The following is a 15,551-nucleotide window of genomic DNA, read 5'->3' as shown; positions in this document are numbered from 1 at the left end:
TCTTCAATCATTTGCTGCTACTTCAGTGGACAGTGAGGCTGCAAAGATCATCGCCGAAGGCACAGCAATCTCTTCCCTTGCTTCCCGTAATAACCTTAAGTATATCCCATCTGGGCTGAAAATGTGTTGCTGGAAAAGCGCAGCACGTCAGGCAGCATCCAGGGAACAGGAGAATCGACGTTTCGGGCATAAGCCCTTCTTCAGGAATCATGCCCGAAACGTCGATTCTCCTGTTCCCTGGATGCTGCCTGATCTGCTGCACTTTTCCAGCAACACATTTTCAGCTCTGATCTCCAGCATCTGCAGACCTCACTTTCTCCTCTATATCCCATCTGGCTCAGGGGACTTATGTCTTTCAATATTTCCAGCACATCCTCCTTCTTAACATCAACCTGTCCTCACAAACAAGTTCCCTCTTACGAGTGAATACTGAAGCAAAGTATTCATTAAAGATGTCCCCTACCTCCTCCGATTCCAGGCACAAGTTCCCTCCACTATCATAGATTGGCCCTACCCTCACTCAGGCCATCCTGTTGTGCCTCACACAAATGTAGAACACTTTGGGGTTTTTCTTAATCCTGCCTGCCTATGTGGACCATCAGCGGAATGTAATAGAAATACACTGCCCAACCTGATATTGTAAAAATGCCATTTCTAATGAGTTATTTTAGGGGAGAAAAGGGAAATGCTCAATTCCCCAAATGTATTCCCTCCCCTTTGATGTCCACAAGAACACTCAAGTTGGAATTTATCATGTGCTGCAATTGAATTCTGATAAAAATAGATCATGAACAAAAAGGTCACATACCTGGTAATAATATTGAAGAACCCAGCACAGACCTTCAACATATGATTCCACAACCTTTCTGCGGAATTTATCATCAGAAGCATCAACATCAAACTTGTTCTTATAGTAACGCTGTTTCCAGCCTTCTTCCCAAAGCCTGTAATATAAAAACAAGGTTTTTAAAAAATGCAATAAAGCACATCCTACTTGCTGGGAAACAACCAGAGTTAAAATGCCGAAAGAAATGCAATTGCGTTTCAGTTTCCCTTACTCTTCATATGCAGTTTATCCCCAGCATATATTAAAAGCAGGTCCAAGCTGCACTCCCTCATAATCTAGTCATTGAAACCAAGACACTTTGATCTTGCTTTCACTCATCTTATTTGCAAGTGCATCCTGAGACAATTAGAGTCATAGATGTACAGCAAAGAAACAGACCCTTTGGTCCACCTTGTCCAGGTCAACCAGATATCCTAACCTATTCTAGTCCCATTTGCCAGCACTTGGCCCATATCCCGCTAAAACATTCCTATTCATATTCCATCCAGATGCCTTTTAAATGTTGCAATTGTACCAGTCTCTACCACTTCCTCTGGCAGCCCACACCACCCTGTGTGGAACCAAACAAGAGTCGGATTCTCTGCTCATGATCCATGATCACCAGTGCATTCAGTTATCATGCTGAGGGTTTTCAGAAGGGGCAGAATTACTTGCCCTGCTTTCCCTTTCACTGCCCAGAAAGTTCCACCAGTTGTTGCCATTGACCTACACCAGTCAGGCCTTCTTGGACTGCATGCGCAATACATGAGGGAAGTTCACAAATGCAATTCAAGTCAGATTGCTATGGTATAAGCAGGAACCACATATGGAAGGGGAACTCACAAATGAAGATCATGCATCCAGTCATACTGGCCTGTTGTGCATTTAACAAGACCCAACTCAGAAACCTGTCAAGTAGGAGACCTTGCACTGCTGCTAACAAAGTTGTGTCCACTTTTGTAATGAAAATGTACTTAACCCCAAGATTTGTGTCAGTTGCGACACAAGCAATCTAGTCATAAGTCCCAGCCTGTTGCACCTCTAGCAGTTTAATGCCTCTCCAAGGAAAATGATGTAACAGTTCTTAGAAAAAGCCCCAAGAAACCAATCATCTACCCAAACACTGGTTTGAAAGAAACCCAGTCAGTACAAACAGCACTCTATACACATTCCAGACACTGACTACAAGCTAAACTGGTGACCTTTGTGCTGACAATATTCTCAGTTTAATGATTTGTTTTGTGCGTTTTTGAACCCCATTAGAAACAAATGCTGCTACTGTGACAGAGCATACTGACTGAAACAATCTTTTAAGAAAGTGACACAAATGAGAGAGAGAAAACAGACAAAAATAAAATTGAGAAGGCAAGCTGGTCAATATGAGAGGAGAAGGCAACAACAAGAATAAGTCAAGAGAGGAAGAGAATATGAACTTGCCCACGTATTTGCACCTTCCACATCTCCCACACGAATTAAGCTGTCCTAATCAATGAAATACTTGAAGGTCACTCATGTTGAAATTGCAATAGTGAATGCAGAAAAGTCATCAAACAGTTGAGCATGACAACCATACCAGGAAGGCCCTGCTTAAAAGTGCCATCTGACTGCAGACACACTGCAAGAGATGCAGGGGAAATCAAGAAAAACTTTCAAGGGATAATGACCTGCAGCATGCCACCATGAGGTTGGTGGAAATAGAATCAATGATTTCAAAAGAAAAATTGGATAGGAACTTGAAATGCTCTCGGGATCAAGTACGGGAGCAAGGCTGACTGGATTGTTCTGGAATTACGGACTCGACAGACAAATTGGTTTCCTTCTGTTGCATAAATTACTGACTTTATTAATTTTCTCCTTGATATTACAAATGAATATAGTTCAAGACAGATCATTTCTCAAATATGCAGGAAGTACTAAGCAGAACCTCATTACCTGGACTGAGCATGACTTAAGTGTTAAATTCCTTCATAAACATTTGTTTGATTAATTTTTTTGGATTACAAAGTGATGTTCAAAGATGTAAGGTTTTAACATGGTCTCAATTCAATAAATAAAAATTATTTCTAGAATTATCTTCAACCTGAATTCATTCAATATTTTATAAAAATGTTTGCGGTGGAAAATTTTTGCCAAAAGTTGGTAGGGCCTCTGTACCTATGCTGCTCTAAATCCATTTGTGGTGGTCATGCAAGATTTGGTCGGGTGTTTAATTATACAACGTCACTCTATCAGAATTTCAGGTCCAGGCTAATTACAGGAGATTAAGAAATAAAATATGAGCCACGTAGACACGCATAAATTGATTGGATCTCGAACTTGAGGTGAACAACCTATTTATGGTCAGTATTTATGGTCAGTAATTATATGAACATTCGTTCTAGCCCATATGATATTTGAAAGTAATCAGATTTAAAAGTATATTAAGTGTGTGAATATTTAAAGTAAATGTAGAAAAGAATTAAGACAATGTTTCATGGACATACCCCCAACTCCAAACAACGTCCATCTTAATTTTCAGACTAGATTTGTAGAAATATCAAATTTCAACACTCAAACCAATAGATAGAGGGTATAATAGCAAGTTTCAGAGAGCAAAGTTTGAAAAATGTCTCAACACGTTCCTTCAATAACAAAGTACTGTTCATTTTAAGAGATTATCACAATCAGTTGGAGTAATGCCTAGTTTGGAATAGTCAGCTCCTAACAATCTGCGCTTATCACTGGAGTACACCCACGGTAAAATAGTAAGTACAAATTGAGCCATCGGTATACAATAACACTACTTTTTTTATTTTAGCCATTAATGCTGTCAATTATTTTAAACTAAAGCTAGTATTGCTGCTTAAAGGTCAACCACATTTCATAATACTTCACGTTAAAGTATTCTTCCCCAAACTTCAGCCAAGCCCCCCTCCACCCCCAGCAAAAAAAGTGCACTGTATGCTTTTTGTAGTTCCCAATTACTACCACAAAAATGAAGTGGAAGGAACTGGTTAATGTTCTGTACTGGCACTCAAATTGAATACTCAAAAATACATTAAAAAAAGAGATGTCTAATTTACAGTTTGATCTCAGAGGCAGAAGGGACTTTTAATAGGACAACCTACTTGATAACTAATTTCCCTCCTCAATCAACAGCTCCAATGTCTCAAAACACTTTGTTAAGCGTTCCTATGCCTCCACATTAATTACTACTCGATAAACAGAAAAGCTGTTATGGAAAAGATGATTTCTTTCCTTCAAATTAAGTGGTATTAATTAGTGCATCTATTTTAGGAATTTGCTGAACAGCTAAATAAGGCAATGAGCCAATAACAGTACCTGATATTATCTGGTGGTTCATCGTCATCATCATTATCCCCATTCTTCCTCTTCGTTCCTAGAGGCACTGGGCTTCCATCTGAATTAGAACTGTTACTGTGGGCTGATGTCTACAAAATTAAAGAGAAAAGGATTGAAGCATTCCTTTGTAAAAACTGTAGAGGTAGCCTTGTACCAGTCATGTCACTAAAATCACAGCTTAATGTGAAATGCTGCCAGCCGTACATACTTATTATAAATCAGCAAGTCACAGAAATGCATCTCCATATGAAATGTCACTGATCTGACAAATCAAAAAAGGCTTACGAGTCCACAATCAAAACAGTACCTATAAACGACAGGTAACACTTCAGTTAGTGAGATCTAATGCTGCCTTCTTGAACTGATGAAGAGGAGTTTGATTTTAGACAAAGACTCGCACATCATTTTTTCATTCTGGAACGTTTCCTTTCACAATATTTTGAAATTGGAATCCAATCATTGAGAACATAATCTTTTATCAATTTTATATGTCCTTGCATTTCATTTTTTAAAACTAAAAGTGTTTAAGATTTCTTCCTTCCACTGATAGCCACCAGATCAAAGTCAGTACCAGGTGTTTGCAGTTTACAAAAAGCAAAAGTTGAACAAAAGATACACCAATAATTGTTTCAAGTATATCCCCTAATAATGAAGTGCCAAGATTGATTTTTTTTTGGAGTGAAATGCAGTCTGATTCAATAAATATTAATATTTGTGGTATGACAATTTGAATTGCTTGAATTAGATGTGTAAAACAATTGTCATTTCCAAGATGGTAGAGCTGAAACTAACTCTCTATTAAACAGCTGGTTAGTTGGCACTGAAAAGCCAATTCGAGCCAATTAGGGTTGGGGGGAGATGATGTAGGTTCAATCCATACACTGTTCAGTTTAGCTGATCTCAAATGCCTCAGCAAGCAATTTTAATGCTGATTGTGGAGAAAGAGAGTTAACAAATCTCTCAAGCTTTGGATCCTATTATATGTTACAACCATGCCCAATGAATTAATTTAAAATTTAAGCATTTTGTTTCTGGAGTAAAAAAAGAAATGAATGAAACAACAGGCCATGGACACCATTAATTTTCCCTCTTACGTGTGCATGGCTACACAACAATCAGAAATAACCATATTGAAATAAACAGGCAACTTGCTGGAAGGAGCTCAAGTGGTAGGGAAGGCAGAACATCAAACCCCAATGGGAAAAGTCTGAGCAGCCAGATAGGGGTAAACAAAAGCTGCACTGTTTAAGGAAGTGGGCTCAGTGTGGGTTAAGAGGAGGGTGTCCATTGTTTATCACACCAGGATCCATATCCAGGATTAGGCCACTAAAGACTGGGAGATTTACAAGGTTTTTAATGTAAACCTATAGCTTAGTATCAAATATCAGTTTTCACTTTTCCCTTTTGGAACCTTAGAATAGAATATTGCTGACTGTCACATGTGCTTAAGTACACAAGGACAAAAATACAGGAGTACAGTGAAAGATTTTACAATGTTGCCTCTTGTGGCGCCAACTTAGGTACACATACCTAGGTACAGATCTTAGATACAAAGAAGAAGAAGAAAAGTAATTGCATTATTTTACAGTACTTAAAGAATAGGTCAGAAATAAGACTTTAAAGGGTTGGTATGTCAGATGAAAATAAAATCAAGTAAACATTACATTGCAGTAGCTCAGCGCAGGGGCTTCCACATGTGGTCTGACCACCTGTGCCAAAGGGGCGGAGGTGGGTGCTGCAGATGCTGGAGATTAGAGTCAAAAAGTCAAGAGTCAAAGTAAAATGTACTGTTAATTGAACTAAACAGGTGTCTCTCAACTGAATGCCAGAAGATTGAATTTTATAATACAAGCAGCCTATGGGCAAGATATGGTGCTCAGATGAGATGCTAACTACTAGTATGAATAAAATTTTAAGCAAAGATTCTTTACCACTAACACCTACAAGTAAAAACTATGAAATTTGGAAAGAAAATTCATTTGTTGCATAACTACCTGACTGCCCATCTTAAATCAGATGGCTGTAAGAAATTTACTCTTCAGTTTATTACAGATAATCAATCATTAAATCTTCAAAGTGACAGGTACCCTTGCTGGAAGGTGGGGAATTTTCTAATTTCAGACACACCATCTTCAATATTGAGTACTGTAAGGTCAGGTGGTGGACAGTGAAGCATAACACCTCTACCCAGAAATGAGATTGCCAGATTAATATGGAATGAAGTACAATTTGGTGAAACAAGCCTGCTTAAGTGGACTAGATTGAGTCTTCCTAAATCAAACTCCTGTTGCAGCCTCAGAGAAAAAAATTCCATTGGTCTGGAGTTGAATCAAAGTCTTCGGAGTGAACCACCAACTCTCAAAGTATCAACTGAAGACTTCAAGTTGTACAAAATTATTTCACCAATCTCTGTTCTCACTCAAATGGAAAGAGTGCAGCAACAATTGAGCCCCATCATTCTACAAGCTGTTATAAGTGCATAAATCACCAATTAAACCACTATGTTCAAATTGTCTGACTTCAATTGCTTTCTATGACAAAAATAACTCATATCAGGTTTCAATATTCAGAAAACACCACAATTTGTAGAAAACAAAACATTCTTTCAGAAGGGCAAAAAAAAACTAAATTACTATGCAATTTAACCTATACTCCTTTCAAACCTCAAATGCACAGTCATACACAAATACAACCAGAAAAGGAAACTTTACACAAATTCTAAGAACAATAAAACAGACAGAAAAACAAACTCTACAGTTCATGAGTCCAAGTATGGGACAAGATGTCTTTCACAAAATTTTCACTGTTTTTAAAACAGTGACGGGACAATGTCACCTGCGGTGCAATGATAAATCTTTTGATTCAATAGCCAACTAGATTGACCTGGGTCTCGCCTTGTGCTCAAACTCTCTTCTTACAGCTTGTTCAAATATTGCCTTTTTCAGTCGGCGAGAAGGAGAGAGAAACAATTCTTCACTGCAGGCTTCTGTTGTCTAAATACCCTGCCTTACAGGATCTGTGAAAACTGCAGCTTACAAAGCAAATCCATTGTCCATTACAAGGCAGTTTTTCTCTTTAACTCAACAGATTCCTGATAGAAACACATCCTGCAAAGTATCAAATTCGCTGTGCTGAAAGTAACAAGCACTCAACATGTACATCACACAATCCCACTTAATTGAAGTTGCAAAAAGAATTTTACGTTTTAAGTTATATAACTGTGCTCAACTTCCATTTTCCACTGTATACTCCAAAACTAAAAACGTGGTTCCTAGACTTTTCTAACTTGAGAGATTGAAAACAAAGTTTATTCGAACTCTGTGATGGGCCCGAACAGTGTCCCCAGCCGACCACTCTGATCCTGTGCGGACCAACTGGCGGAGGTATTCATTGACATCTTTAACCTCTTCCTCTTACAAGCCAAAGTCCCCACCTGCTTCAAGAAGACCATCCTCCCCTTACCTAAGAAAGCACATGCAATGTGCCTTAATGACTATCGCCCAGTTGCTCTGACCTCCACAATTACAAGTGCTTTGACAGGCTGGTCATGACTGACATTAGCTCCAATCTTGCCAGCCTGCCTCAATCCCCTATAATGTAGCAGGTACACAGCGGATGCTATATCCCAAGACCTGCACTTACCCGGAAACATCTGGACAAAAAAGACAACTGTGACAGACTCCTGCTCATTCACTACACCCCCGCCTTCAACATCATTATCCCTTCCAGACTGATCTCAAAACTGTGACCTTGGCCTCATGTCCACGCTCTAGAACTGGATCTTCAGTTTTTGGACCCATAGCTCGCAGTCAGTGAAGATAGGTATTCAAGGTTTGTAGCTCGGGTGCTCGTTGTTGTGGTTCTGTTCGCCGAGCTGGGAATTTGTGTTGCAGATGTTTCGTCCCCTGTCTAGGTGACATCCTCAGTGCTTGGGAGCCTCCTGTGAAGCGCTTCTGTGATGTTTCCTCCAGCATTTATAGTGATTTGTATCTGCCGCTTCCGGTTGTCAGTTCCAGCTGTCCGCTGCAGTGGCCGGTATATTGGGTCCAGGTCGATGTGCTTATTGATTGAATCTGTGGATGAATGCCATGCCTCTAGGAATTCCCTGGCTGTTCTCTGTTTGGCTTGTCCTATAATAGTAGTGTTGTCCCAGTCGAACTCATGTTGCTTGTCATCTGAGAGTGTGGTTACTAAGGATAGCTGGTTGTGTCGTTTCGTGGCTAGTTGGTGTTCATGGATACGGATCATTAGCTGTCTTCCTATTTGTCCTATGTAGTGTTTTGTGCAGTCCTTGCATGGGATTTTGTACACTACATTGCTTTTGCTCATGCTGGGTATCGGGTCCTTCGTTCTGATGAGTTGTCTGAGAGTGGCTGTTGGTTTGTGTGCTGTTATGAGTCCTAGTGGTCGCAGTAGTCGGGCCGTCAGTTTGGAAATGCTCTTGATGTATGGTAGTGTGACTAGTCCTTTGGGTTGCGGCATGTCCTCATTCCGTTGTCTTTCCCTTAAGTTTCTGTTGATAAAATTGCGCGGTACATACTGCAGTACACCAGAACTGCAACAGATGTAAAATTCAACTTTGATGAATTACCTTGTTTAATGCCATCATCAAGAAAGCAGACAATCAACCTTCAAAAGCAAATAATGCAGCCAAAAGACTTGATAAATACGTGCAGTTCCAGCATACAGAACAAACTCTTTACAAAGTCACAGCCCTCATCATCATGCTATATATTGCAGAGTCATTGGTTCTGTGGCATCATCTACGCCATCTAGAGTGCTTCCATCACCGATGCCTCTGCTACATCCTCAGGATCTACTGGTAGGACTGATTCACAAACATTGAAGTCTTAGAAATAGCTAACACCAGTATCAAAGACATCCTTCTGCACTGGGTGGGTCAAATATACTGCCCACGTTTGGGTTGTACAAAGTGCTGAACATTGGCAAATGGAACAGTGGGACTCCGTGCAAACGTTTTAAGGACCCCCTGAAGAAGTGTGCTAAATCAACCATTACTAATGGGAATAGCATGCTACAGAACATGATTCCAAAAGACTCTATATCAGGAGTGTCATTGACATTTTTGAGACGGAGCAAAAAGACAGTATCAATGAGAAAAGGATAAGAATAGATCTAATTGCCCCCAGGAGTGGCAACACCTTCAACAGTAACCAGTATAGCAGAACCGACCAATCAGATAGGTCTTAATCGCCACTGTTGGCTCGCAACCAATGAAAACAGTCTTCCTCAAATTTTGTATGCAGAAAAACCTCAAGAAAATTTCTAAGATGTGGTCTAATTAAAAGGGAAATAATCAGAACTTCTCATACTTAGACATGAAAAGAAGTCTGCTACTGTAAAGCTAGCACTTTAAACTAACAAAATTATTAAATGAAAATATGAGGAGTCAAGGATTCCTACTCTGCTCAGATCACTCTCCCCAAGATTAGAATAACCTTGCCATCCAGATTTCCTTCAAACAACCCTGTAAAGCTTTTCGTTACATAAGATGTGGAATGAAATGAATGTACAGCGATAAAGTGCAGTTGGAGGAAGTGGCCTTCAATGAGAATGCTGGATTAAAGGCAATGTTCAACATTTCTTTTTTTAAATTGCAGACACACTTAAAATTTGAGATCAGCAAACAATTATAGCCTATTCAATGGTTGTTCAAAAGGATGCTTCCAGAAATTTGTAAAGGAACTTAATGTCTAAAATCTAAATGCTGTTGATGAGGTACATTCTCGTATAAAATATAGCACACATTTGATTTTTGGAAACAAAAACAAAAACATTTCCACCATATTATATTTAAACTTGAAGCAGCATTGTAAATTATACAAGAACTGCAACATCTTAGAACATGATTATAAAAGTCATCTTTTAATTTAACAGTTTTAACATCATTTGTTAATAAAGAAACATATATTTATATCTGGTCATAAACATGTCTTTGGCACCTAAAGTCTACCACTGTCTCACCTTATTTTGTTGATCTCTACCTTGTACTCTCATTTCATAAGCAGTTTGCCTTGCATTCTGGAGGGGTTGTGGTTTACTTCCACCACTCCGTTGGCCCAAAGGTTGTGGGGCAAGTTGCCCACCAGGAACAAAAGATGCTGCTTCTGTCTAATGAAAGAATAAAAAAAAAAGGCATATTTAAAATAGTTAAAAAGTGAAAAGACGCTAATCAATGCAATGAACTACCAGTCAAGAAGAGTCTCAAGATAAATCAATAGAAAATAACAGAAGGGAAAAAGAAACACTATTTGCATAACAAACCAAATAAAAATGGAAAATGTAAGTTTCATTTGAAAAAAAAATCCAATCAGGCACAGTTGTTATGGGACGTGATTTTCATAGAGACTGGACAAATCAAATGGACAAGTAAAACTCCACAGTAGTTTCCTAGATCACATTGAGAAACCAACTAGGAATTAGGTGATTTTAGATTTAGTGTTCCGCAATGAGGCAAGTCTAATTATAAATCCCATAGCAAAAGAATCTCTGGAAAAAGATGATCATAGTATAATTCAATTTCATCTTAAGTTTGAAAGCAACATGTTCCAACTCCAAAAGCAGACCCCTCAACTTAAACAAAACCAATTATGTTGATATAAACAGGAGAACTGGCCAACATTAATTGGGCAAGTAAACTAGAAGATATGGCAGTAAACAAACAGTTGGTATCCTTAAAGAAACAATTTGAAATACTTAACAAAAATACATGCCATTAAAAAACAAATCCAGTGTGATATATCCAAATTATGGCTTACAAGGGAAATTAAACATCGAATTACATGTTTAAAATAGGCTTAAAATGTCACAAAGAATTGTAGCACTGGGATACTTTAACAAACAGCAAATGTTCAAGGTTGTGTAAAGATTTGTAGCTTGGGTGCCAGTTGTGGGTATGTTCACTGAGCTGAGAAGTTGATTTGGAGATGTTTCGTCCCTGCCTAGGTGACATCTTCAGTGCTTTGGAGCCTTCTGTGAAGCGCTGCTGTACAATACAGACACAGTCCACCTCGACAGGGGACGAAACGTCTGTAAATCAACTTTCCAGCTCGGCAAGCATAACGACAACCACGACAAACGGTAAAGATGGCCAAAATTATTTTTTTAAAAATCAAAAGGAACATTGCATTTCCTTTTGCATGATAAAGATATATATTTTAAGACAGTTTGAAAGGTGCTACAAAGTTTCAACGCGTTCTCCAAAATCATCATTTTACAGATATTTCCTTTCAGAGAAATTTCACTCCCGTTCAACATTTACAGCGAGTAAAAACTAACCACTCCCAGTTTCTTTTCCTTGAACTGTCGAGACAATTTTATGATTCTTTCCTGAATCCAATGTCATGAACCTCTCATAGTTCTGATGGCCTAAACTTTCTCAATTCTAACAACTTAAAAAGACTGCTATACAAGATCTCCCAACTTGGAAGGAGAAAGTGAGGACTGCAGATGTTGGAGATCAGAGCTGAAAATGTGTTGCTGGAAAAGCACAGCAGGTCAGGCAGCATCCAAGGAGCAGGAGAATCGACGTTTTGGGCATGAGCCTTTCTTCAGGAATTCCTGAAGAAGGGCTCATGCCCGAAACATCGATTCTCCTGCTCCTTGGACGCTGCCTGACCAGCTGCGCTTTTCCAGCAACACATTTCCAGCTCCCAACTTGGAAGTTGCACAAACTCACAACAGTTTAGCTCAGGCAAATCGTTCTTCTAAACTAACATTTGATTCTCTTGCTCAAAGAAATCTTTCTCCTTTTTGAAATGAACAGAGATCCTGAAAGTTCTGTTCTGAAGACAAAGCTAAACTAATAGCATTCTGGTCTGTTGTAGATGCTGTAATAAAAACATTCCATCTGTAAACAGCAAAAAGCTTTGCCCAGCCAGTTGAATGCAGTGACATACTTTCTATTGATACATGTAGATTACTGATCCAAAATACTTTCTTACCAGTTTAAAAAAAACCTTCACACAAATGAACCGCATCCATCTACCCCTATTTTAAAAGGCAACTTCCAAAATGTATTTTTTAGCACAATGTATGTGAGAAAGGAAAGAAACATTGGTCTTTTAGGGGCAGAGGTGGGAGAGATTATCACAGGAATCATGAAAATGGGTGAGGAGTTGAACAAATCTGCTGATTGTTTTCACAGCTGAGTATACAAACTGCATATCAGGCAGATATGAGAATTGAGAGAGTAATAAGCATGAGAAAAGTTTTGAAAGATTTCAGCAGTTAAAAACAAACAACTCTACATGATTTAATGCCACACATACTATGAGTCTAAAGTAGATAGTAGATGCATGAAAAAGATTTTCCATGACTGCCTGGATTTTATAGTGGCCTCAACAGACTGTAAATTAGCCTATATAATATCATCATTTAGTGGTGGTGGTGGGATGGGATGAGGGGAAGGGTGCAGTCAGAGAACTGGGAAAACAGGAACTCCTGGACATTTAGCATGACTTGAACCATCAGGAGGATATTATTAAGGAATCCTTAATAATACACTAAAAGAAATAGTATAATCAAAAAGAAAAATAGTCTTTAACCAATAAAAAGAGGAATAAAGGGGAGTCAGTAAACTTAGTAAACAAAGACTTCCAAAAGGTAGGTATTTCAAAAGGTGTCACACAAAACATGAGTAACCAGGATAATAGCTCCTGAGTGGAGATAATAATTAGCATGAAAGGGAGAAGAGTTAACAGAAAGGGAGTTAAGAGCAAGGACGAATAGTGCATTTTCAACCTGGTGACAAAACAGTAGATTCTAAAAGGATTAATGCTGGGGCAACAGCAATTTGAAAAGACAACGAGTATAATCTATGTGGATTTTCTGACAACACAAACCTAGATTGGAATGCAAACAATGAGAATGATAGAGCCGACAAAGGCAATATAAACAGGTTAAATGCATGAGCCACAAGGTAATAAATGTTAGTATAATGGGGGTTAACTCAGTGAACCATTTATGGTTCCAAAGAGGATTGATATGCACTGAGACATTATTTCTGTTGGCTTGGAAAGGTAAACCATGGCAGCAAAATCTTGGATTAACGAGACAATCATTTTAGGATTTAGACTGAAATAAACTATTCCACACAGAAGTCAAGAATCTTTAGTTGGGCACCCACATGATTGAATTCTCTACTGTTCAGCAAACTGAAACTTAAAATTTAATTGGTCTTTAAAGGGAATTAAAGGATATGGGAAGCGTATCGAAAAGTGACAATGAAGACAATCAGTTACAATCGAGTTGAGTGGGGCACAAGGCTCGAGAGGGATGGCATGGTCTACACCCACTTATTGTTTGTAGTAGACAGACCAAACCAACACAGAATAATAAATCTTTAGGAGGCAAATTTTGTCCCAGAGCCTCCATTTCAACTGTAACCCAAATAAAATGAAATGAACATTTATGGGAAGTTTCTACACATTATAGATTAACACAGCAAATCTATATACATTACTTCAGTAAAACTTAATACAAATTTTAAAAGTCTATTTATGCAAACTCAATTTAGCTTTTTACAAAGCAAATGTTCTGATATTTTCTAATACGTTAACTTTGCCTTTCATATTATCATGATACAAAAAAATTTCAGTTTGAAACAAGCACATTATAAAGTTTGGTTAGCGATCCTCAGCCTACCTGGAAGGGCCAGCTCCAGTGAATGAGCCAATTGTTGTTTTCCCATGATTTTGAGATTAAAATGAATAATAATACTGGGGGAGGAGGCCATTTCTGAGGTTAATTGATGCTTAGCTTATTTTTTTTAAATGGGAAAGTATTTATGAAATACTTTCAATTTATGAAACAATAGAAACTTGGGGCCTCTAAGCCAGTCAACTGCAGCTTCACTTCCAAATTCCACCTCAGAAATCATTACACTTCCATTTTTATACAAGTCCCAACATTTCTCTTGAACTGTACATTATCTTTAAGAAAACTGAAACAAATCAAGCATCAAAAGTAAAAGCAGAAACAGAGCAAATAACAAATCCATATTACATATGTGGATCTATACCTTCTAATCTGTGCATTTTCTTTTCCAGACCAATTGAAACACAGACATTCAATAAAAAATTAGATTCGTCTGGATCAAACTTACAAAAAGGCAGAAATGGACAATGGCTTGACATTAGCAAGTGCAGGTAGGGCAACATTAAGTGTCACTCTGTTTCCCTCATCTGAAATGAAACATCTGCTGAAAGAAATTCTATCAATTCAATTGAATGGCACAGAAGTCAAACAAGTTGATGGATGTTTGCTCAGATAAGCAAAAAAAAAGTAATTCACCCGCAGTTATATAGATTTGAATGAAAGTTTGTTCTCACATTAAAATGAATAAAATATTGGAAATTCCTACAACTGTTAAGATTAATCTCTATAACAGAATTAGGGAATGACTTACTTTCATCCTTTTGTTTTTTTCCTTTTGCCTTTTTCTAAATGACACCTGCGAAAGAAGTAGATGCCAATTGTCTTACTTGCATGTTTAAAAGATCAATTAAAAGCAGCTATTTACTGTAGTTTCATGAAGTACTATCCCATAGGGGCTCATTCACACTGTCTATAGCAATACTGTGGAACATTTCCTCTAGTTTGACACCACAATGTAACTGAAACACAAATACAGGCCAGAATCCAGGTGGAGAGCAAAGAGGAGCAAGACTCCCTTGAGATAGCAGTCTCAACTAAACTTGGGAGTTAGTTCAGTCTTGACAACCTTTTACACTCCACAACTTCAGCAACGTGAAACTAGGCTGATTGCAAACTTGTACTGTAAAAACAATGTTAACCACCCCCCTCCCCCATTATACAACTTAGCTGTTTCATACAGCCTTCAACAAGTTTTAAGTGTGCTTTTAGTTTTGAATGGTAACTAATGGAAAATGGATATTTACTTGTCAAATTTTATGACAAAATGACAAAACCTGAATAACTTACCTCGAGTGATTAATAATAAGTAACTTCATCTTTAACTACAAACACAGTGTTAAGTATCATTTCTTGAACATATGCCTGCAGGCTGCAAAACCAGAGAGAGCTTACATCATCATCTCTTCTCTTCTTAAAGATGTTATCTTCAGCTTCTCCAACTGCAGCCATAATCATCTGCACTCGTTCTAAGTTGACAAAACCATTCTCCGTAAGATAACCCTAAAGAAAACAAAAGCATTGTCGTTTATTAGATTTTTTTTGGAGTTAAATACACAGGTTGGCAAGGCGATTCACATCACTTACCCCTGTCTTGTGTACTACGTTCTTGTAAATGCCAACCAGTCGATCAATTGCACCCTCCCTGAGAAAAACACAGCACACAAGTCAGCTTCAAGAATGAAATGACACGGTCAAACTTTTTGTC

General features: G+C 38.2%; 1 protein-coding gene across 2 annotated transcripts in view; it reads right to left on the bottom strand.

Annotated features, from left to right (window-relative positions):
• xrn2 (5'-3' exoribonuclease 2) overlaps window positions 1–15,551 on the bottom strand; it is an 85,127-nt gene that overhangs the window by 45,182 nt on the left and 24,394 nt on the right. For both annotated transcript variants that reach the window (XM_043696539.1, XM_043696538.1), the window contains exons 12-17: window positions 15,431–15,488; window positions 15,239–15,346; window positions 14,598–14,642; window positions 10,154–10,300; window positions 4,148–4,257; window positions 809–944 (exon numbers count right to left, since the gene is read on the bottom strand). In XM_043696539.1, the coding sequence (XP_043552474.1) occupies window positions 809–944; window positions 4,148–4,257; window positions 10,154–10,300; window positions 14,598–14,642; window positions 15,239–15,346; window positions 15,431–15,488 (604 nt within the window). The remainder of the gene's footprint in view (window positions 1–808; window positions 945–4,147; window positions 4,258–10,153; window positions 10,301–14,597; window positions 14,643–15,238; window positions 15,347–15,430; window positions 15,489–15,551) is intronic.

The sequence above is a fragment of the Chiloscyllium plagiosum genome, chromosome 9 (assembly GCF_004010195.1).
Source record: "Chiloscyllium plagiosum isolate BGI_BamShark_2017 chromosome 9, ASM401019v2, whole genome shotgun sequence".
NCBI classification, from domain to species: Eukaryota; Metazoa; Chordata; class Chondrichthyes; order Orectolobiformes; family Hemiscylliidae; genus Chiloscyllium; species Chiloscyllium plagiosum.
This window is presented reverse-complemented; position numbering and strand designations above follow the sequence as displayed.